General features: G+C 42.5%; 1 protein-coding gene across 1 annotated transcript; it reads right to left on the bottom strand.

Moving 5' to 3' along the window:
* On the bottom strand, positions 1 to 17537 carry LOC139421324 (guanylyl cyclase C-like). Its single transcript, XM_071172091.1, has 27 exons — positions 16784 to 17537; positions 16509 to 16621; positions 12608 to 12675; positions 12159 to 12377; positions 11832 to 11950; positions 11544 to 11640; positions 11341 to 11446; positions 11064 to 11220; positions 10351 to 10436; positions 10117 to 10234; positions 8349 to 8430; positions 7830 to 7932; positions 7501 to 7563; positions 6325 to 6396; positions 5815 to 5919; positions 5472 to 5558; positions 5031 to 5163; positions 4760 to 4897; positions 4414 to 4502; positions 4233 to 4324; positions 3250 to 3408; positions 2587 to 2779; positions 1426 to 1600; positions 1178 to 1276; positions 939 to 1033; positions 774 to 850; positions 1 to 662 (listed from the first exon to the last, which is right to left on the bottom strand). Exons 1-27 carry the CDS (start codon positions 16992 to 16994, stop codon positions 458 to 460), a joined length of 3261 nt encoding a protein of 1086 aa, XP_071028192.1. The 5' UTR covers positions 16995 to 17537; the 3' UTR covers positions 1 to 457.
* Between the last annotated feature and the right edge of the window lie 3902 nt (positions 17538 to 21439).

The following is a 21439-nucleotide window of genomic DNA, read 5'->3' as shown; positions in this document are numbered from 1 at the left end:
TGTGTGTATACATCATTTATAAGATGTAATCATCACGTTATTGATGGCAATATTAAGCTTTAGTATTATTATTATGCTTCGGTGATAATCAGTGATATTATTTTGAACAATTGTTCATTGTTGATCGCTGGGAAAATGCAACAATACTCATATTTGTCTTTTCTTCAGGGGCTTCTTGGTTTACTGGTTCAGGTTTTCCTAAAGCATCTCCGTTACAGACTATTTATGGAACGTCCCCACACATTTTGCTAATGTGACCCAAAATAACCTTTAGCTCAAACCAGAAAGCCATGTCTTTTACCCAGAAATTCATTGGAAAATAGTCAGGTTTCCTATGTATAAGGCATTACTGTAACTATTGTATCAGGTGAATATAAGGCTACTTGACTTCACTGTCACCATTTGACAGCATGTAGTAGCCCTGTATCTCCACAGGAGGCAGTCTGGTCCTGGGTGGCTACAGGTAGGTGCTGGGAATGTCTGTGATGGCCAGGTGCAGGTACTCTGGCAGGCCGTCCTCCTGGCTCCCATTGGTCTCCCTCCTCCTGACTCTGGTGGAGAGGGTCTTCCTCTTCTCCATGCCGTTGGTCCCCGGCCCTCTGTTCTCCAGGCTGGACACGATCATCTCAGACAGATCCTGCTGTAGCCTCTGGAAGTTCTCCCTGAGGAGACAACCAGGGACAAGATGTTTGAATTATTTGACATACATAATGCTGCATTTAGATATGGTTGATAGATACAGTATACGATCAGGATGGGTGGTTTCTACTCACGCTGTCGGGGGCGTTGGCAGGTTGTATTCTGTCCCTGTCACCCCTGTTAACCAGTATGTCATCTCATTGCCTTTACCCTATAATACATATACAAGCATACAAATTGTTGGCATAATCTGAACTCTACTCACAAAACCATCGCATAGCTTTATGAACCCAGCTTACCTTCAGAAAGGTCTCTCCTCTCTGCTCATACTCAAACTTGCAGTCTGTCCGTTGGAGGATGTTTATGGTGGACTGGCTGACATGGATTCTTAGTGCTGGAGAGGAAGCATGAGAGGTGTCATCCTATGGTGAACATATGCTGCTAGAATGGAGCTGTGCTTGTGATAGCTGAGGAGAATGTATGTATGAATGTATGACACATGTTTGATGTGTCGGTGTCTATGTGTGCTGTCTCTTACGCAGGCCTGTGGACTCCATGCGTGAGGCAGTGTTGACCGTGTCTCCAAACAGACAGTAACGTGGCATCTTGTTCCCCACCACACCCGCCGCACACGGCCCTGTAAATACACCAGACACAGTGAAAGTGTTGATAACAGGACTGTATTGGCCCAATATTATGAACTTAAAATAAAACTAAATTGTGTGAAAATGAAAGCTCCATACACACTACTGTATGGGCCAGTGATATTGTGCTGAGATGGGGTACCTGAGTGCACCCCGATGCGGATCCACAGGGGTATGCCCGGTAGGTGATGGAGCTGGAAGGTCCCTACGAAAGCTAGGATGTCCAGGGCCATGTGGGCGATGTCTACTGCGTGCCGGTTGCCATTGCGCCGCGGCAACCCCGACGCCACCATGTACGCATCACCGATCGTCTCCACCTGGCAGAGAGAGAAGAAGAGACGATATCCCTCTGAAATGTCATCTGAATACAATAATAACATTCATATGAAAACTGTTTTCCTCACTCAACTATTCCATCTCAAATGGTATGAATGCTTTCAATTCCATAATACTACAGTAACAACAGTACTGTAGATTCTTCTTTAGTACAGTGGCTTGCAAAAGTATACACCCCCCTTGGCATTTATCCTATTTTGTTGCCTTACAACCTGGAATGAAAAAATATTTTTTGGGGGGGTTGTATCACTTGATTTACACAACATGCCTACCACTTTGAAGATGCGAAATATTTTTTACTGTGAAACAAACAAGAAATAAGACAAAAAAAAACAGAACATTTGAGCATGCATAACTAAGAGTCTCCCACATGCCTTTTGGCGAACACCAAACGTGGTTGTTTATTTTTTACTTTAAGCAATGGCTTTTTTCTGGTCACTCTTCCATAAAGCCCAGCTCTGTGGAGTGTGCTGCTTAAAGTCGTCCTATGGACAGATACTCCAATCTCCGCTGTGGAGCTTTGCAGCTCCTTCAGAGCTCCTTGGTCTTAATGGTGCCCTTGCTTAGTGGTGTTGCAGACTCTGGGACCTTTTGGAACTGGTGTATATATACTGAGATCATGTGACACTTAGATCGCACACAGGTGGACTTTATTCAACTAATTATGTAACTTCTGAAGGTAATTGGTATCACCAGATCTTATTTAGGGGCTTCATAGCAAAGGGGGTGAAAACATCTGCACGCTCCACTTATCTGTATTTACATTTTTTACATTTTTTGAAACAAGTTCTTTTTTTCATTTCACTTCACCAATTTGGACTATTTTGTGTATGTCCATTATACAAAATCCAAATAAAAATCGATTTAAATTACAGGTTGCAATGCAACAAAACAGGAAAAACGCCAAGGGGGTGAATACTTTTACAAGGCACTGTTTGTGAACATGTCAAGCCTCAGTCCCAACTACCTTGTATACATCATGGTGGTCCAGGATCCTGTCAAAGTTCTTGTAGATGTCGTTGAGCATATCCACCACCTCCATGGGCGTGCTGTACTGGCACAGGGTGGTGAAGCCCACGATGTCGCTGAAGTAGACCGTCACCTCATCAAACAGCTCTGGCTCCACACTGCCCGTCTCCTTCAGGGAACGCACCACTGGGCTGAGGAAGGAAGCAGGGGGACGGGAGGTTAGGCTGAGCGACTCCTTATTGTTCTGTTGGCTTCCAAAAGCTAAATAGGCTGGCAGGTGTGTTAAGGTTAAGCGTTACGAGTATTAGGGTTGTTAGGGTTGAACCAGGATGTGGACATAACGCTCAGTTTAGGGTTAAGGTTAGGGTGATAGCTAGGGTTAGGGTTGAACCAGGATGTGGACGTAAGGCTCAGTTTAGGGTTAAGGTTAGGGTGATAGATAGGGTTAGGGTTGAACCAGGATGTGAACATAAAGCTCAGTTTAGGGTTGAGGTTAGGGTGATAGCTAGGGTTAGGGTTGAACCAGGATGTGGACATAAAGCTCAGGTTAGGGTTAAGGTTAGGATGATAGATAGGGTTAGAGTTGAGCCAGGATGTGGACATGAAGCTAGTGTTAGAGTTAGGGTTAAGGGTTAAGGTTGAGCAGGGATGCATGACATACGCTGGCAGGAGCAGGAAGTTGAGCCTGTCAGCCCTGTCCCTCTCAGCCTTGTACAGAGAGGTCCTCTCCTCCACCAGGTGCTCCAGGTTCCTGGAGTACATCTGCAGCCTACGGATCAGGTTGTCCATGTAGCTCTCATTAGCCTGGTTGTGCAGGTTGCTGAATGATTGTGGAACATGGAAAAAAATGACCAAATCTCTGTAATGGTAAAAGCCCAATAGCTCAGAAAATCTTTAACAAGAGAAAAATCCTAATTGGAGATTGTCTATCACTCCAACGTTTGCATTGATAGAACTCTACATTTCTAAGACGTCTGTATGTTAAACACAAATCAGCTGTTGACATGCCATGGCTTTTGGTTTGTAAAAAGGGTTTTGATTGACTGAATGTACTGAGTGTACAAAACATTAATAACACCCGCCTTTTCCATGACATAGGCTGACCAGGTGAATCCAGGTGAGAGCAATGATCCCTTATTGATGTCACTTGTTAAATCGACTTCAGTCAGTGTAGATGAAGGGGAAGAGACATTTTTTTTGAAGAGAAGAGAATTTTAAAAATATATATTTTTAAGCCTTGAGACAACTGAGACATGAATTGTGTATGTGTTCCATTCAGTAAAGTGCTTTGAATGGGGTATGGTAATAGTAATAGGTGCATGGCGCACTGGTTTGTGTCAAGAACTGCAACGCTGCTGTTGTTTTCACAGTCAACAGTTTCCTGTGTGTATCAAGAATGGTCCACCACCCAAAGGACATCCAGCCAACTTGGCACAACTGTGGGAAGCATTGGAGTCAACATGGGCCAGCATCCCTGTGGAATGCTTTCAACACCTTGTAGAGTCCATGTGAGGTGCAACTCAATATTAGGAAGGTGTTTTGTACATTCAGTGTAGATTTGGAATATCAGGCATTTTGTAAACACACAAACAAACTCACACATCATGCACTCACACTCTCCCTCTCATAAAGCACTGGGCTTACCTGAATATCTTACCCAGAGATCCCTCTATCTTCTTGAAGTCTGGCCTCCTCTCTGGGTCCTCTTCCCAGCAGTTCTTTATCAGCATGTGAAGCTGCAGGAGACAAGTACAATGACAACCATACATACAAACTAACACAGATATGCATGCGTATGTGAGGAATGCTATGAGGGGCCTTGTACCTCCGCCTCGTTTTCTGCTGCTGTCTCAAAGTTCAGATCTGGCCTGAAGAAGCCAGTTTGACTTGGGTACTGCACCATGTACAGCTTCTCTGGGGAGGAAGGAAAGGGGAATTCAGTTGACAGACATTTACAGTAAAATAATATGAATTTCACTCTCCTTTTGCAAAATCCCTAGAATAGTAATTGACAACAGTGAGCAGAAGTTGTATTTACATGTAATGGCCAGCAGGAGCCGCTGTTAAATTACCAGTGTGAGATGCATAGACATAAAAAACTTGATAACTTTTACTATTGCTGAAAACTGTTCTGCATGACTCTCTGACTCTAGCCGCCAGACCGTTGTTACCTGCGATGTCGGAGCAGGCCTGGGTGAAGAAGGGGTTCTTCCTCAGTATGATCTCCTGAGCGATGATGGCAAAGCTGTAGACGTCCCCCTTCTGGGAGATCCCCTGCTTCCGGAGGTGTTCTGGAGCCGTCCACAAGTCTGACAGAAAGGAGAGGGACCAGAATGGGATATCAAATCACTCTCCTGCTTGAGTTTTTTACTAACTTCATGGCATAATACTTTCAGGTTGAATCATTTACTTGTGAAGGAAATAGTGGGCAGAGGGCTTCACCTTTGCAGGGGTTGAGGATGGTGTTGCAGCCAAAGTCTGTGATTTTGACCACCATTCGGTTGTCCACCACACAGTTTGAGGACTTCAGTCGGCCATGGGCCTCAATGTTGCTGGAGTGGAGGTAGGACATGCCCTGAAACCGCCACCAGGGTGAGCCCCACACAGCTACAGCATGCAACACCAGTGGTTCCCAACCAGGGGTACTAGGACAACTGGGGGAACTTGGCCTATCCATAGGGGATACTTGAGAACTCATGAGACCATAGGGTTACTGGTTCAATGCACATGAGGGGGTACTTAAGGGGTACCGCGGCCAGAGCAAAATTCAGTTGGTGGTAAAGTAAGCAAAAAAGGTTGGGAGGCACTAGATTACACCATATTACAATGTCAGTGCATTTACCTACAGTAAACACATAGTACAACCAAACTACCTAAGCATACCTTAGCTATGTCATACATGACTGATATCTTGAATTCCAAGTCCATGAAGGTCTTTTCAGGATAGGAGATTGTGTCATTAAGGACATACTGTAAAGACAGTGAATTACAGAGTTTACTGCAGTTCAGTTTATGCTTGAGTGTTTTTGTTTCTGCCTGGTAGGGTATTTGAAAACTGAGTGAATGTAACTGTGATTGTGACCAAGGCACTGTCGGTAAAGGAGTCCTGTAATTAACATGTGTGTAAATGTCATTTGCTTATCATCATTGCACAATGAAGATATATGGGTGGAAAGTAGGCCACTGATTCCCACCATAAAGTCATGTTCTCTGCCAATCCTCTTACCCTCAGGGATCCCCTCTCACAGAATTCAAACACTCCAAACAGACCATACTCAAACTTCACTGTGCCATAGAACTTGGTCAGGTTGTAGTAGTCAATACGCAGGAGCTGAGAGAGGCAGAAAGAGAGAGAGGAAGCAGGAGAGAGAGAGAGAGTCAGTGTGAAAGACATCCTCTCATGGGTGATCATGACTTCCTCACACTTATCTACCTTTATCACCTAATTGCTCACATAAGGTTACATAGTCTATCTCCTCTGATTGACAAGGAGATGAAAGATTCCTCCATAGGGCCACAAAGCCACAAAACATACATACACAAATCCGCAAACCTCTGTTGTTCACATCCCATCAAGATAAGCAAATATATGGTTGACCTTGAGCTTGGGCCATATAGCCACTCAAAATGGACACTAGATCAGTGGATAGCTGACTGGACTAGTGTTTGAATCGGCAGGTTAGGAGGAACTACGATAGCGGGGGAGAGGAAGTGACATCACTAGCAAGAACCTTACAGTGTTGAGCTCAATCCTCTGGATCTCACTGAAGTTGCCATCTGTGTGTTGCAGCTCCTTCAGGATCACGGGCTGAAAATAACAGATCCATAATAATAGAGTAGAAGTTATGCCCATTTCAGCCTTTGAGAGTAGTTACTGGTGGGTCGTTCCTTCAATTCAGTGCCTTTCAAGAAGTGTAACTGTCACAAAGAGCACATGTTCAACTTCATGAAAAACACTTTTTCCCCATCTCAAGGGGTTAAATAAAAATATTACTATAGTAAGTGCCTATTAAGTGTCAAATAAAGTAACAGGGTTGACAATTTCATCTTAAATCAGCCTTAATCCCCGTGTGACAGGGGAAATGGAATCTTGTTGTGTGCAACAGGGGATTGCAATTGAATGCAACCGTCACAATATTTTTAAAATTGTTCTATCATTTCTAGCCTGTCTATCTATGGGTAACCTGGTTGACGTGTTATGCTCGAACCGCTCAGTTTTCCACCACAAACACCAGAAAATTGCCACAAAGACTAGAACCAGCTCACTTGCCTTTTACACTATGATTTGACTATTAAGGGAAAGGGAAAGGGGATATCTAGTCAGTTGCACATCTGAATGCATTCAACTGAAATTCTTCTTCCGCATTTAACCCAACCTCTCTGAATAAAGATGTTTATTTTGAGAAAAAAAATTCTCTCTGAATAAAGATGTCTATTTTGAAAAACATATTTAAAAGGAATATTACTAATACCATATTAACGAGAGTTCAGTTCAAGTAACAGAGTTGACCTTAAAATGAGGAACGAACGTAAATGAACCACTAATCACATGAAATAAATAATAACCTTCAGAAACAACTTTGTCAAAGCAACAAAATAACTAGGGCTTTACAATGATGGTGAAATTCGGGGGCTAAGTGGGTTATAATCTTCCTAGACGTCAGAGAGGGGGCACAGAGGGACATGTCACAATGCTGAATGTTTGCACTTCAGCAAGTCTTAATTAATTGATTGAATTCTCCATGTGGCCTACATTAAAGGGCAATTCATTTAATATAACAGGCTTTTAAAATGTTATATTGGTGCACAAATCAAAGGGATACAAAAGGAAATTTTTTCGCGGAACGACCCTGGTATGACAACTCACACCACGTCTTTAAGTCAGTTTATGGACCAAAGAGTGTAATGGCACCTTTTTGTCATAGCGAGCCCTGTGAATCTGGTAACAGCTGTCCTTCCTGTTGTCTTCATCGATCTGATATATAGAAAGAAAAAGGGATAAATAATGTGGAATTAACCATCAACATTAATAAAATATCACAAGACTATAGGCATCCAATTAGATCCCTGGGTATTAGAGAACACAGGGAGTATCAGCATGTAAATGAAAGAATTGAAACCAGCATCAGTGTAACACCAGCTTGTGTTGGCCATGCATTATGGGAGGTTGAGAGATGACATACTAGAAATAGAAACAGACAGGCAAAAACATCATGACAAGGAGGAGGTGAGGGAGCTCACCTTCAGTGAGACCAGGCTTAACTCTTTCCCATCCAGCGGACTAATCAGGTCTTGGCTGATGTGGGACCACCTCTTTTGGTTTTGACGTTCCTTCATGTTCTGCCTATCGGCCATAAATCAAATCAAATCAGAGTTTCTTTGTCACGTGCACAGGATACAGCAAGTGTAAACAGTACAGGGAAATGCTTGCTTGCCAGCTCTTCCTCAACAATGCAGTAATGCTAAGTAACATAAAAGAAAAATAGACACGAGAATAAACACTATATACAAGATCAATATCAGTTCCAATCAATGAAATGGATTCTGGTGACAGTTGTGTAATCAGGTTTAAAGTGACTGAGCAGAAGGGTAAATATAATAATAATAATAAGGTTAATAATAATAATAATAGGTTTAATAATAATAATAATAATAATAATAATAATTAGACAAACACAGAGGTGAGTGAGACATGTCATCAAGTAACAATGTGATTGGACAGAAGTGAGAACACAGAGGTTGGTGTGGTGCATATTTGACCTGTAGAAGATCAGAGCGATGGCAGTCACCACCACAACACTGACACTTAGGACGATCACAATGATATCCTTTGTCTTCAGATCTGGAATCACAAACATAGAATAGGTATTCCCCCCACCAATACTGTATCTTCGTAACAGAAACTTCAAAAGAGCTTGTGTACTAGAATAAACTTTGTACTGTTACTAGTAGCACTAGTGTTTATAAATAAAATAAAATAAGTGTTTGTCACATGTGTCGAATACAGCAGATGTAGACCTTGCCATGAAATGCTTACTTACAAGCCCTTAAACAACAATGAAGAGTCTTTAAAAAGTAAGACAAATTTGCTAAATAAACTAAGGGGAAAATAGTAACACAATAAAAAAACTATAACGAGGTAATGTACAAGGGGTAACGGTAGCGAATAAATGTGAAGGGGTGTGGCTTAGTCGAGGTAATTGAGATAATATGTAGGTAGGGCTAAAGTGACTATGCATAGATAATAAACAGAGAGTAGCAGCAGTGTATTGGAAGAGTGTGAACAAATGTGCATGTGTGTGTGTGTGAGTATCCAGTGAGTGTACATTGAAATGTATGCACTCACTACTGTAAGTCACTTTGGATAAGAGTGTCTGCTGAATGACAAAAATTGAAATATAATAAGGGGGTCAATGCAAATAGTCCAGGTAGCCACTGTTCAGCCATCTTATCGCTTGGGGGTAGAAACGTCTACTGGCCTGTATTCAGATCCCTTGACTTTTTCCACATTTTGTTACATTACAGCCTTATTCTAAAATGGATTAAATTGTTTTTGTTTTCCTCATCAATCTACACACAATACCCCATAATGACAAAGCAAAAACAGATTTTAGACATTTTTGAAAATGTATATTTACGTAAGTATTCAGACCCTTTACTCAGTACTTGGTTGAAGCATCTTTGGCAAAGATTACAACCTCAAGTCTTCTTGGGTATGACACTACAAGCTTGGCACACCTGTATTTGGAAAGTTTCTCCCATTCTTCTCTGCAGATCCTCTCAAGCCCTGTCAGGTTGGATGGGGAGCGTCGCTGCACAGCTATTTTCAAGTCTTTCCGGAGATGTTCGATCAGGTTCAAGTCCGGGCTCTGGCTGGGCCACTCAAAGACATTCAGAGACTTGTCCCGAAGACACTCCTGCAATTGCCTTGGCTGTGTTTTTTAGGGTCGTTGTCCTGGTGTAAGGTGAACCTTCGCCCCAGTCTGAGGTCCTGAGCGCTCTGGAGCAGGTTTTCATCAAGGATTTCTCTGTACTTTGCGCCGTTCATCTTTCCCTCGATCCTGACTCATCTCCCAGGCCCTGCCGCTGAAAAACATCCCCAGATCTGTGCATCGACACAATCCTGTCTCGGAGCTCTACGGACAATTCCTTCGGCCTCATGGATTGGTTTTTGCTCTGACATGCACTGTCAACTGTGGGACCTTTTATAGACAGGTGTGTGCCTTTCCAAGTCATGTCCAATCAATTGAATTTACCACAGGTGGAAATTGAAGTTGTAGAAACATCTCAAGGATGATCATGGGAAATAGGATGCACCTGAGCTCAATTTCGAGTCTCATAGCAAAGGGTCTGAATACTTAAGTAAATAAGGTAAACTTGCTTTCGCTTTGTCACTATGGGGTATTGTGTGTAGATTGATGAGGGAAAAAAGCAAATGTAATACATTTTAGAATACGGCTGTAACGTAACAAAATGTGGAAAAAGTAAAGTGGTCTGAATACATTCCAAATACACTGTATGCCATTACCGTTAGGGTTGATTGGCTTGTCATCTGGCAGTTGGGACCCGGGCCAGGGCAGTGAGGGGGTGTTGTCCTCCACTCTGGTCTCATTTATGGACGTATCAAACACAAACAGGGTTTTGTACTGGAGGGGAGGTGCAATGACAGCGTTATTAAGTGATCATTAAATGATGTCCTGCTGCTGTTTAACAGGGGACGGACATGGTGACCATTCCAACAGTTATGTTGGATGAAGCCTACCTGTTTATCGATGGTGGATGTGTAAATCACAGAGAAGTTCACGTCCCTGTCCCCATTCTCATCCAGCACGTAGTGTCCCCCCATACCTACACACAGACACTATTATGTCTAACCCTTTAAGAGTATCACCATTTATCCTCCTGAGCAGAAAACTGTTGACTGAAACACCTTCCCTTAAGAACCATTTGCTCCCTTATTATAGCACCAATAATCACACCACTGTGAGAAACAATTCCAAAGAAATTGAGGCTATGACCTAGTGCTATACTCAAGGTTCAGGTTGGGAAATGTTATCTAATACAAGAGGTTGCAGAAGACATATAACCAGCTGAATTACTATGGTCCTCAGTTTTAAATGGACAAAATGTGAAATATTGTCCATAAAAGTCAGCAAAGAGAGTACACTCCAATTAGCCATGTACTGCACTGTAAAATAAATCTAAGTGAATGGGTTTCTGCATAATGTGTGGCTTTTTGTTCCTGTGTGGAGAATGACGGTGGTGTGACAAAAATGAAACATTTACTGTTCTGGTTTGCGCAAGTTCCCATTGGACAAGAGTCAAAGATCAGATGCTAAAGGTTGCTGCCGAGCAGCTTTGCCAAGTCCAACAAGTATAGTTTCTCACCATTGCCTGACGTAAAATGTTATGGTGTTTAAATGGAGGACTGAGGACAGGATGGACCATGGCCCTGGCCATTAGGCCCTCCTATACCTTGAAAAGAGACATTCCTGAAGGGGTTTACATCGGTGAGCTCTGTGGTGGTGGGCTGTGTTGCTCTGCCTCTCAGCTCACTGGTCAACCTCTGCCTCAGCACATGGCCAAAGAGCAACACACCGTCATGGTACCCCGCCACATAGTCATTTAACTTCTGCAACAGGAGAGGAGAAGCAGTCAGGAAGACAGAGAGAGAGAGGTGTTATCTCTGTTTAGACTTTAGGAAGTCAGACGGACTGAGGAATGAAGACAGATGAGTGGAGCAGGGACTAACCGTGCTGTTGTAAACTACTGTGTTGTTGTATTGTCTCTCAGGCAAGGTGAGCACCAGAACATTGTCCATGCTTGGGTTGGCAGTCATGTTAGTGTGATACCCATGGCTAGAAGATAGAAAAGTTACATGGTTTCAACTTCCAATCAGTGTCCTCAAAAAAAACAATGTAATGTAGTGTAACAAACTACCAAAACCAGTCTCACTTATAGATATCGATGAGGATGAAGACAATTTCTGGGGGAATCGTTGTTTCGTTCTTTATAGTGGTGATGTCATCTGGGGTTCCACAGAGAATAAATACTGGAAAATATTGTGCAGGGGCTATAAATCTGTGTGATGAAATAACATCTAAAAGATTGTAGCTAGGTTCCAAAAGTTTAGTTTTAAGTATCCATTGATTTACTTCCTATTCGTGGTGGAAACAGTGGCTGGTGTGTAAGGCATGGATAAGACTTGAGAAGGTATTGAAGAAGACAGAGGGAGATACACACCGTTGCTGTGTCTGTTTTCAGACTGAATAGCTTTCTTTAGCTCTTTATTGCTGCGTAGCATCTCTCTTGAGATTGACATAGCAAACTGGACCGAGGGTGCCTCCAGAGCATTGATGTACCTATGACGATGGCAAAAGGGAAGTGATGTAACGGTGCACCATGGAGCACCCAACAATAAACGCTTCTCTCCCAGACATCAAACTTACTCTAGATATGTATGTTACAGTGTTACAATCTACCATACACATGCAATGAGCATCTCTGTACTGTCTGTATGTATGGACGTGGCAGAAATCCCCTTTCAAATGCACAGGTGTTCCATCTCACCAGAAACAGTCTTCAGTTTGGTCTGCCTTCTTGTAGACATAAGCCCTCCCCCAGTGCATCTTCAGACCATGTCTGGTGAAGTTCCAGAAGTGGACAAAGAAGTTGGAGATCTTGCGTGCCGGGGGCAGCAGGCGGGACAGGTTGGCCTTGTAGTCACAGGACAGACCGAAGCTCCCGGCGGAGATGATGGGGATAGTCAGGGTCAGGCCTATCTCCACGCTGAGACACACAGACCGGGGGTCACAATCTGTCCTTATCTTACAGGACAGCATATTATAAACCAGCATAGCAATAAACACTGTTATCATAATCACCTAGTGGGTCATTTACCACACATACACATCATCAACTACTAATAATCAGGCAAAACAAATACTTGTTCAATGGGGATGACAGAGACAGGAATCATTAACATGCGTGTGTGCGTGCAAGACAGAGAGAGTACTTACTCCACCATAAAGAAAGTGGCAAATGTACAGGAGGGTCCCAGCATGGCACATCCCACCTCACCTTTAGTCTGCAGCACAAACAAATATGTACATAAACATAGGCACTCATGTTGTTGAGTAATGGGGAAGGGCTTGTCCCTGTCTCGTTTCTCTTACTATGTCATCTTTATTAATCTTATAGGCCCTCTTCTTCAGCCCAATTTTAATCTGACTGAAATTACTGCTTAGTTTCAGTATAGTAATTGCAGTATACATCAGTAGGAATGGAGACTTCTCCACCTGATGTCTTAGAACAGTTTTACTAGCCAAGCGGATCCGCCAACAGTGAATGGTTGAAATTACACTTCAATGGCAATTCATCTTCTCATCTGCACATCAAAATCAGTCTGTCAGTCAACATATAGAGTTGAAGTCTAAAGTTTACATACACCTTAGCCAAGTACATTTACATTCAGTTTTTCACAATTCCTGACATTTAATCCTAGTAAAAATTCCCTGTCTTAGGTCAGTTAGGATTACCACTTTATTTTAAGAATGTGAAATGGCAGAATAATAGTAGAGAGAATGATTTATTTCAGCATTTCTTTCTTTCTTCACATTCCCAGTGGGTCAGAAGTTACATACACTCAAATAGCATTTGGTAGCATTGCCTTTAAATTGTTTAACTTGGGTCAAATGTTTAGGGTAGCCTTCCACAAGCTTCCCACAATAAGTTGGGTGATTTTTGTCCCATTCCTCCTGACAGAGCTGGTGTAACTGAGTCAGGTTTGTAGGCCTCCTTGCTCGCACACGCTTTTTCAGTTCTGCCCACTAATGTTCTATAGGATTGAGGTCAGGGCTTTGTGATGGCCACTCCAATACCTTGACTTTGTTGTCCTTAAGCCATTTTGCCACAACTTTGGAAGTATGCTTGGGGTCATTGTCCATTTGGAAGACCCATTTGTGACCAAGCTTTAACTTCCTGACTTATGTCTTCAGATGTTGCTTCAATATATCCACATCATTTTCCATCCTCATGATGCCATCTAAATTGTGATGGCAAAGCACCCCCACAACATGATGCTGCCACCCCGTGCTTCACGGTTGGGATGGTGTTCTTCGGCTTGCAAGCCTCCCCATTTTTCCTCCAAACATAATGATGGTCATTATGGCCAAACAGTTCTATTTTTGTTTAATCAGACCAGAGGACCTCGATCAGAAACTATGTCTTCAGGCACCCCGTAGTGCCCGAAGACGTGTGTAAACAGGGCCTCTACAGTCTGCAGGGCCGTAGGGAGACCGGGCAAAGGGAGGAGACGACAGGACTTAGAAAACCGATACACAACAACCAGGATCGTGGTGTTGCCCTGTGAGAGAGGAAGATCGGTCAGGAAGTCCACCGACAGATGTGACCAAGGCCGCTGTGGAACGGGAAGAGGGTGTAATTTCCCCCGGGGCAGGTGCCTAGGAGCCTTGCACTCAGCGCACACCGAGCAGGAGGAAACATAAACCCTCACGTCATTGGCCAAAGTGGACCACCAGTACTTCCCACTAAGGCTTCACACCGTCCTACCGATGCCCGGATGACCAAAGGAGGGGGACGTGTGAGCCCACCAGATCAATCTGTCACGAACATCAAACGGAACGTACACCCGTCCAGCTGGACACTGAGGTGGAGTAGGAACGTGAACATGACGCCCGCTCGATGTCCGCGTCAACCTCCCATACCACCGGTGCCACCAGACAAGAGGACGGAAGTATGGGAGTGGGATAGATGGACCGCTCCTCTGCATCATACAATCGTGACAGTGCGTCCGCCTTAGTGTTCTGGGAACCCGGTCTATATGACATCGTAAACTGAAACTGGGTAAAAAAAACATAGCCCACCTTGCCTGGCGAGGGTTCAATCTCCTCGCCGCCCAGATGTACTCTAGATTACGGTGGTCAGTCCAGATGAGAAAAGGGTGTTTAGCCCCCTCAAGCCAATGTCTCCACACCTTCAGAGCCATAACGACAGCCAACAACCCACGTCATAGTTTTGCTCCGCCGGGCTGAGCTTCCTCGAAAAGAAAGCACAGGTGCGGAGCTTCGGTGGCATACCCGAGCGCTGTGAGAGCATGGCTCCAATCCCAGCCTCGGACGTGTCCTCCCTCCTCCTTCTTCACAAAAAAGAAACTTGAGGAGGCAGGTGACGTGGAGTGCCGAATGTACCCTTGCCCCAGAGATTCAGAGACACATGTCACCATATCCAAGTCTCGTCCTGTGACAGGTGTGACACGTGATTCCTGGGAAGTGCCGCGTCTACCAGGAGATTTATCGCACAATCCCCTCGTCGATGAAGTGGTAATTGAGTCACCTTCTTTTTATGGAAGGCGAGAGCCAAATAGGCATATTCTGAGGGAATGCGCACGGTGGAGACTTGGTCTGGACTCTCCACCATAGTAGCACCTATGGAAACTCCTAGTGTTCAGAGGACGCATGACTTTCAACCTTCGTGCTCATGAGCACTCTTCTTTTTTTATATTTTTTATATTTTTTTTACCCCTTTTTCTCCCCAATTTCGTGGTATCCAATTGTTTAGTAGCTACTATCTTATCTCATCGCTACAACTCCCGTACGGGCTCGGGAGAGACGAAGGTTGAAAGTCATGCGTCCTCCGATACACAACCCAACCAAGCCGCACTGCTTCTTAACACAGCGCGCATCCAACCCGGAAGCCAGTCGCACCAATGTGTTGGAGGAAACACTGTGCACCTGGCAACCTTGGTTAGGGCGCAATCCGCCCGGCCCACCACAGGAGTCGCTCGTGCGCGATGAGACAAGGATATCCCTACCGGCCAACCCCTCCCTAACCCGGACAACACTAGGCCAATTGTGCGTTGTCCCACGGACCTCCCGGTCGCGTCCGGATACGACAGAGCCTGGGAGCGAACCCAGAGTCTCTGGTGGCACAGCTGGCACTGCATTACAGCTCCCTTAACCACTGCGCCACCCGGGAGGCCTGAGCACTCTTCTGACCACCCCTTCAGAGTCCTCTGTTGCCACGAGATCTTGGGGTTGTGACGGGCCAACCAGGGTATCCCTAGCACCACGGGTAACACTGGTGAATCAATAAGAAAGAGCACCGCCCGAACAGGGAGAGGAGCCACCTTTGGTGGAAGTTGTGACAGATATAGATACTTTTGTACCTGTTTCCTCCAGCATCTTGACAAGGTCCTTTGCTATTGTTCTGGGATGGATTTGTACTTTTCGCACCAAAGTACATTCATCTCTATGAGACAGAACGTGTCTACTTCCTGAGCGGCATGATGGCTGCGTGGTCCCATGGTGTTTATACTTGCGTACTATTGTTTGTACAGATGAACGTGGTACCTTCAGGCGTTTGGAAATTTCTCCCAAGGATGAACCAGACTTGTGGAAGTCTACAATTTAGGTCTTCGCTGATTTCTTTCGATTTTCCCATGATTTTTCCACAAGCAAAGAGGCACTTGAAGGTAGGCCTTGCAATCCATCCAAACGTACGCCTCCAATTGACTCAAATTATGTCAATTAGCCTATCAGAAGCTTCTAAAGCCATGTAATCATTTTATTGAATTTTCCAAGCTGTTTAAAGGCACAGTCAAGTTAGTGTATTCCAATGGAATTGTGATACAGTGAGTTATAAGTGAAATAATCTGTCTGTAAACAATTGTTGGAAAAATTACTTGTGTCATGCACAAAGTTGATGTCCTAACTGACTTGCCAAAACTATAGCGAACAGGAAATAGAAATTTGTGGAGTGGGTGAAAAACTAGTTTTAATGACTCCAACCTAAGTGTATGTAAACTTCCGACTTCAACTGTAATTCAAGTAGCAATGGTCTCCTGGAAGAGATGGTATCAAGATGGGAATGGACATTACTGTCTAAAAAAGACTGGCTCACATGCAGGGACTTGAGTATCTCCACTCCCTCACAGGTGCTGCTCCCACAGCCCCTTCGTTTGTACAGCGTGGTGTTAAACCCATTGAAATTGGCCGTTAAATTGGTGTTCAAACCTTGGCAAGGGAGAGAGTGTTATAGGAGGATGAGATAATAACTGTTATCGAGCATAATGAAATGTCCAATAGGTTTGTGTGGTAGGATACAGCTGAATTTTGTTTAATCACTGACATGTTTGTTTTATGTTGAAATGAAAAAATAAATGCATGTTTCTGTACCTGCTGCCATGTTCAGTTGCCTGTCCGCTTCAATTGCTTGCAACACTGCAACCTTTACAAACCTGAGGCTCCAGTCTGAGGTTTGATCCTCCAAAAGTACAACGTTCATGGTGTATTTGGGTTTGGATTTCATGCACTTGTCCAGCATACGGCTCTCAACAAGAGCCACAAATAAGACTCCCACGCAAAGAAAACAATGTGAATTCAGCATTTTGATGCTGTATAGAACAGGATTTTTTTAAATACTGTAAAAAAGACTCCACTATCTAAATCCCGATGTAGAAATTCTTAACATCTTTAAAGACACACCCTTAAGGGTTACAGGCCACTCCAATCCAAAAAGGTAGAAAAGTTAGAAATAGAAATAAGAAAAAAGGTTGTTTTAAAAAGCGGGACTGTAAAAATAAAAATATATATTTGAGTAAACTACTTCAATTCTTAGACAGGCTAAATATAAAATGAAAAACAATGGACAGACCATCAAATACAAAAACAAATGAAGACTAAGTTAGTTGCAATCACAGGAGACACACCTACCAGAGCTAAGGTAGAACAAGAACAAATGGGATAGAAATAAGTTGTTTATGTCAGCTCAACCAACTCTCTGGATAAAGTAATGGTAAATTAACAAAAAAGTAGACAACCCTCTGATATTAAAAGTAGAAAGGTTTGAAGGAGTAGCAAAGGCAATAGATCCACCAGTGAGCGCTTCAGTGAGATAGTACCTGCCAGTCACTCTGTCCCACGCGTTAATGAACAACCACCAGTTGTGCACACAGAAGAGGGAGGGCAGCTATGCCTGACACCTACAGTTAATTTATTTATATATCTCAATATGAAACTGAATGATTTAATTATGTTTATAAACATGCTATTTGTCGACCCTGTTAATTTATGGGAATAATCCTGTAGTATGCAGAATACCCTATAGAAACATTGTAATTGCCTTTATTAACTTATTGTAGGCCCTACAATAATCTACTTGCCTCTGAGAATGTATCTCTTTAAGCATGGCCTTTATTGAGTCTCTATTGTTTCCTTGTATAGGATACAGGTGAGTAGGCCCAAATCCAATGTTCAACTGACTAGAAGAAGGAATTGGAGGAAACAATGTGTTTCTCCTAATGAGAATTAGGAGAAACGAATATACAAGAAAGGAAAACAAAGACAAAGGAATGTTGACCAGTTCACAAGGAGGTATGTGAAAATCAAACAGGTAGATGTCAAATCGTATTGAGGACAAACAGATGTGAAATCAATGGAAATTACAGAATTATTATACAGCAACACAGTCTAGAATGCCACAGAAACTACATGTTCAGTAGAAGGGATAATTTTTGCAGGGAGAGGGGCGAAGGTCACAAAAGGCCATAAAATGGATACCTTGTGTGCTACAGATAAATGTGTCGGTTATAAAAGCAGGTAGAATGCAAGCCTATAAAACTGTTTGCTAGACCTTTAAAGGGTCAATCCGCAGTTGTAACAATAACAAAGTGCTTCCCCGCCACTGTTTTGGTAAAAAGCTGAGTAACGTGGCTGGAGAAATGTAACCACTCTCAAATTCATAGATAGAGCTATGAATGCAAGGTCTGACTATCCAGGCTGCATCACATCTGGCCATGATTGGGAGTCCTATAAGGCGGCGCACAATTGGCCCAGCGTCGTCTGGGTTTGGGCGGGGTAGGCCATCATTGTAAATAAGAATTTTTCTTAACTGACTTGTCTAGTTAAATGAAGGTTAAATAAAAAATTAATTAAATATCCATGATATCAAAACGATGCAATTTATGTTAACATTTACACTGTTTACAAACATTGGAATAAAACAATCAGATATTTTATGGTTCTGATGGGGTATGACAGTTGAACTAAGCTCATGAGTTATTTATGAGTTATATTCTTCAAGAACCAATGGGTACATACTACTAATTTATAGGTCCAAAAAATGGATGTAACAACTGCGGATTGCCCCTTTAAAGCACACACACTACAACATTTTGTGAAATATACACATTTTGGAGAGACATATCAACTAAAGATTTTCATACATTTATAGGCTATTACACAGTTTTATTTTCAATTATCCAAAACATGTATAGTTCATGTAAAATCAAGAGAACTGGTTGCAGAAACAAATATGCCTTCTCTGTGGCAGAACCTGTGTGTACTGTAGTCTAGACTATAATACATTTTCCAGACTGGCATATGTGTTTGAGTTGTTATATTCCACCCCTCCTTACTGCCCTCCTTCCAAGATTGTGCCCAGTCTCCATGTGTATCATTCATTATCGTGCTCATTATTGTTCATGTTCTCACATTGCTGTTGTTTTGCTCCTCAATGAATAGAACATCATGACTTGCCGTGTGTGTGTATTGTTAGGGTTGCCATGTCAACACCTTAGCGTATTTACTCTGAGTATGCATCTCTTTCTGGCATAAAAACATCTTCGCCCCAATACCTTGAACTCTGACAGTAACTCTGTCACGTTAACACAGAGAGAGAGAGAGAGAGAGAGAGAGCTGATAATGCTTCCGTCTTCAAACACCCCAGTTGATTAGCAAATGGAGTAATAATGTGTTAAAGGAACAAGAGATTGTTTTTATAGTGACTGTAAAGCTCTCTGATTGCCACTGGACAGAGTGGCAGGACGCATGCCTGTTATGGATGTTTTTGTTTCCCTCAGAAATATGGACTTTGCTGAACACTTCAGTGCATCTATAAAAAGATACATGTAGAAAGGCTGTCTATGTAAATGCTTCCTCACACACACAAACACAGACAAAACCTGTAGGCATACTATAAATAAGAAATAAGTCATTTTTAATATAAGTACTACTACTTAAAACATGAACACATTTTCAAATATAAATCATAAATTGTGTAAAAAGTTCAATCTTGCCTACTGCATAGAGTGATTTGTTATGCATCACAAAGTGTTTATGAGCAATTACCGCCCACACTTCCAAGCAGAGGATTTCCTGTTCCGCTGAAGGGTCTCTCAGTGTTTTTTTTCTCAGTGACTGAGGCTCATGATGGGATACCTATGGCCTGAGTGATCATCTGTCTCCTTTAGCCAACCCTATTTATCTCTGTCCGTCCTGTAAATAAAATATTTAGCAAAAACACAGATAATACAAAGCTCTGGATACTGCAGAAGCAGAATGTCACCCCGACTAGGACCCTGACACATTTTTAATGAAGGGGAAAGTGAGAGTTGAGTAATGGTAAACTCACTGAGGCATGCTGTAAGTTGTGTGTTGTGACTTGTGGCTGTAAGTAATCCTGTCTCTGCTTCACAGTATCTGCTCTGTTATCTCCTTCCTCATAGGGCAGCCCCTTATCTATTCATGGCTTTGGTATTCATGTGGCCTTTTAAAATACAGACTTAGTGACTGGCCTCAATATTCATCACGTTAATTGATATTATGTTACTAAGGCCAACTGAAGCGTGTCTTTAAAGTCAAACATAGATGGCTTTTTCTTTAACATCATTCTTATATTCACTATACATATACATATGCACAGAAATAATATCTTGTTACAAATTAAAGGCACAAATAGATTCCAGGCCAAATCAATGATGTGATTTATTGTTGTTGTGAAATGTGAGAGGTATATTGGTCATTAATGGTGGCTATGCAAAACCATTCATCACCTGCTGCAATTCAGCGTTGTATGATCTCCATTTCTGACCTCAGTTCATTGTCCATTAATCACATTGCAACAATCTTTTTGACTAAAAAAGACACACACACAAAAAACAAAGTCTACCTAACCTAGTTTTAAATGTTGGTTAATGGACAACCCTTTGTGAATTGATCAGATAGCCCTTATACCTAGTATCTCCTTAGAGTAGTCTAGTGATGGGCCTATTAATAGAAAATACTATCCCGACCGATGCTGTTAGTCTTATTGTGTTCATGATTATGTAGCCATTCTCTTGAAAGTGGTGAATGAGGTTATACAAAACCATCGAATTCTATAAAATATGCCTCTGATATTGATTCCTAGATGAAGGTGCCTTGTGCGTACCAGCTAAATATAGAGCAAGGGTATACCAAGATAACTGCTAGATAACTGGCAGAAGGATAAAAGACACACAACATAAGTTTTAATTAATTTAGTTGCAAGTTATATTAGTGGTATGTACAGGATACACGTGGTCCAACGAAATGCGTATTTGTAGGTTCCTTCTCGACAATGCAACAATAAGAAATATTTTCGAAATCTATTTGAAATGCATGGTTTTCATGTCCATTCATGATGTTAGAATATCAAAATATGGACTGTTTATTAAGGAGTGACGCAGAACAAATGGCCATCTGTGCTAATAGGGACCAGGACTATAATCATGTCTTCATGTAAACAGATACCAGATATCAGATACCCTTAACAGACAAATCCATCTAACAGCCCTCAGAACCTCCTTCGCGATATAGCTGTTCTGCACTATGCCATTTGGCTTCCATAGTGCACCGGCATGTATATTGTTTTAGCCTGCCCTCTTGTGGGCAACTAACTTACTGATAATAAAAGCGACCACACACAAACGTCCTGGTAATCCTGAACAACAACTCTATCCAGACGGAGCCAAGTGTGAGTGTGTATCTTGGAAGTTGGATCTATTTGACATTTTACAGAGGTAATTAAAGCAA

This window comes from Oncorhynchus clarkii, chromosome 12 (genome assembly GCF_045791955.1).
Source record: "Oncorhynchus clarkii lewisi isolate Uvic-CL-2024 chromosome 12, UVic_Ocla_1.0, whole genome shotgun sequence".
Taxonomy (NCBI): domain Eukaryota; kingdom Metazoa; phylum Chordata; class Actinopteri; order Salmoniformes; family Salmonidae; genus Oncorhynchus; species Oncorhynchus clarkii.
This window is presented reverse-complemented; position numbering and strand designations above follow the sequence as displayed.

What these genes read in the sequence shown, in the direction of transcription:
- LOC139421324 (XM_071172091.1), bottom strand. Translation starts at nt 16,994, where the DNA reads ATGCTGAATTCACATTGTTTTCTTTGCGTGGGAGTCTTATTTGTGGCT. An exon ending in CATCCACCATCGATAAACAG is followed by an intron (nt 10,235 to 10,350) that starts GTAGGCTTCATC and finishes CCTCCCCTCCAG; the next exon opens with TACAAAACCCTGTTTGTGTT. An exon ending in CAGCAGAAAACGAGGCGGAG is followed by an intron (nt 4,325 to 4,413) that starts GTACAAGGCCCC and finishes TGTCTCCTGCAG; the next exon opens with CTTCACATGCTGATAAAGAA.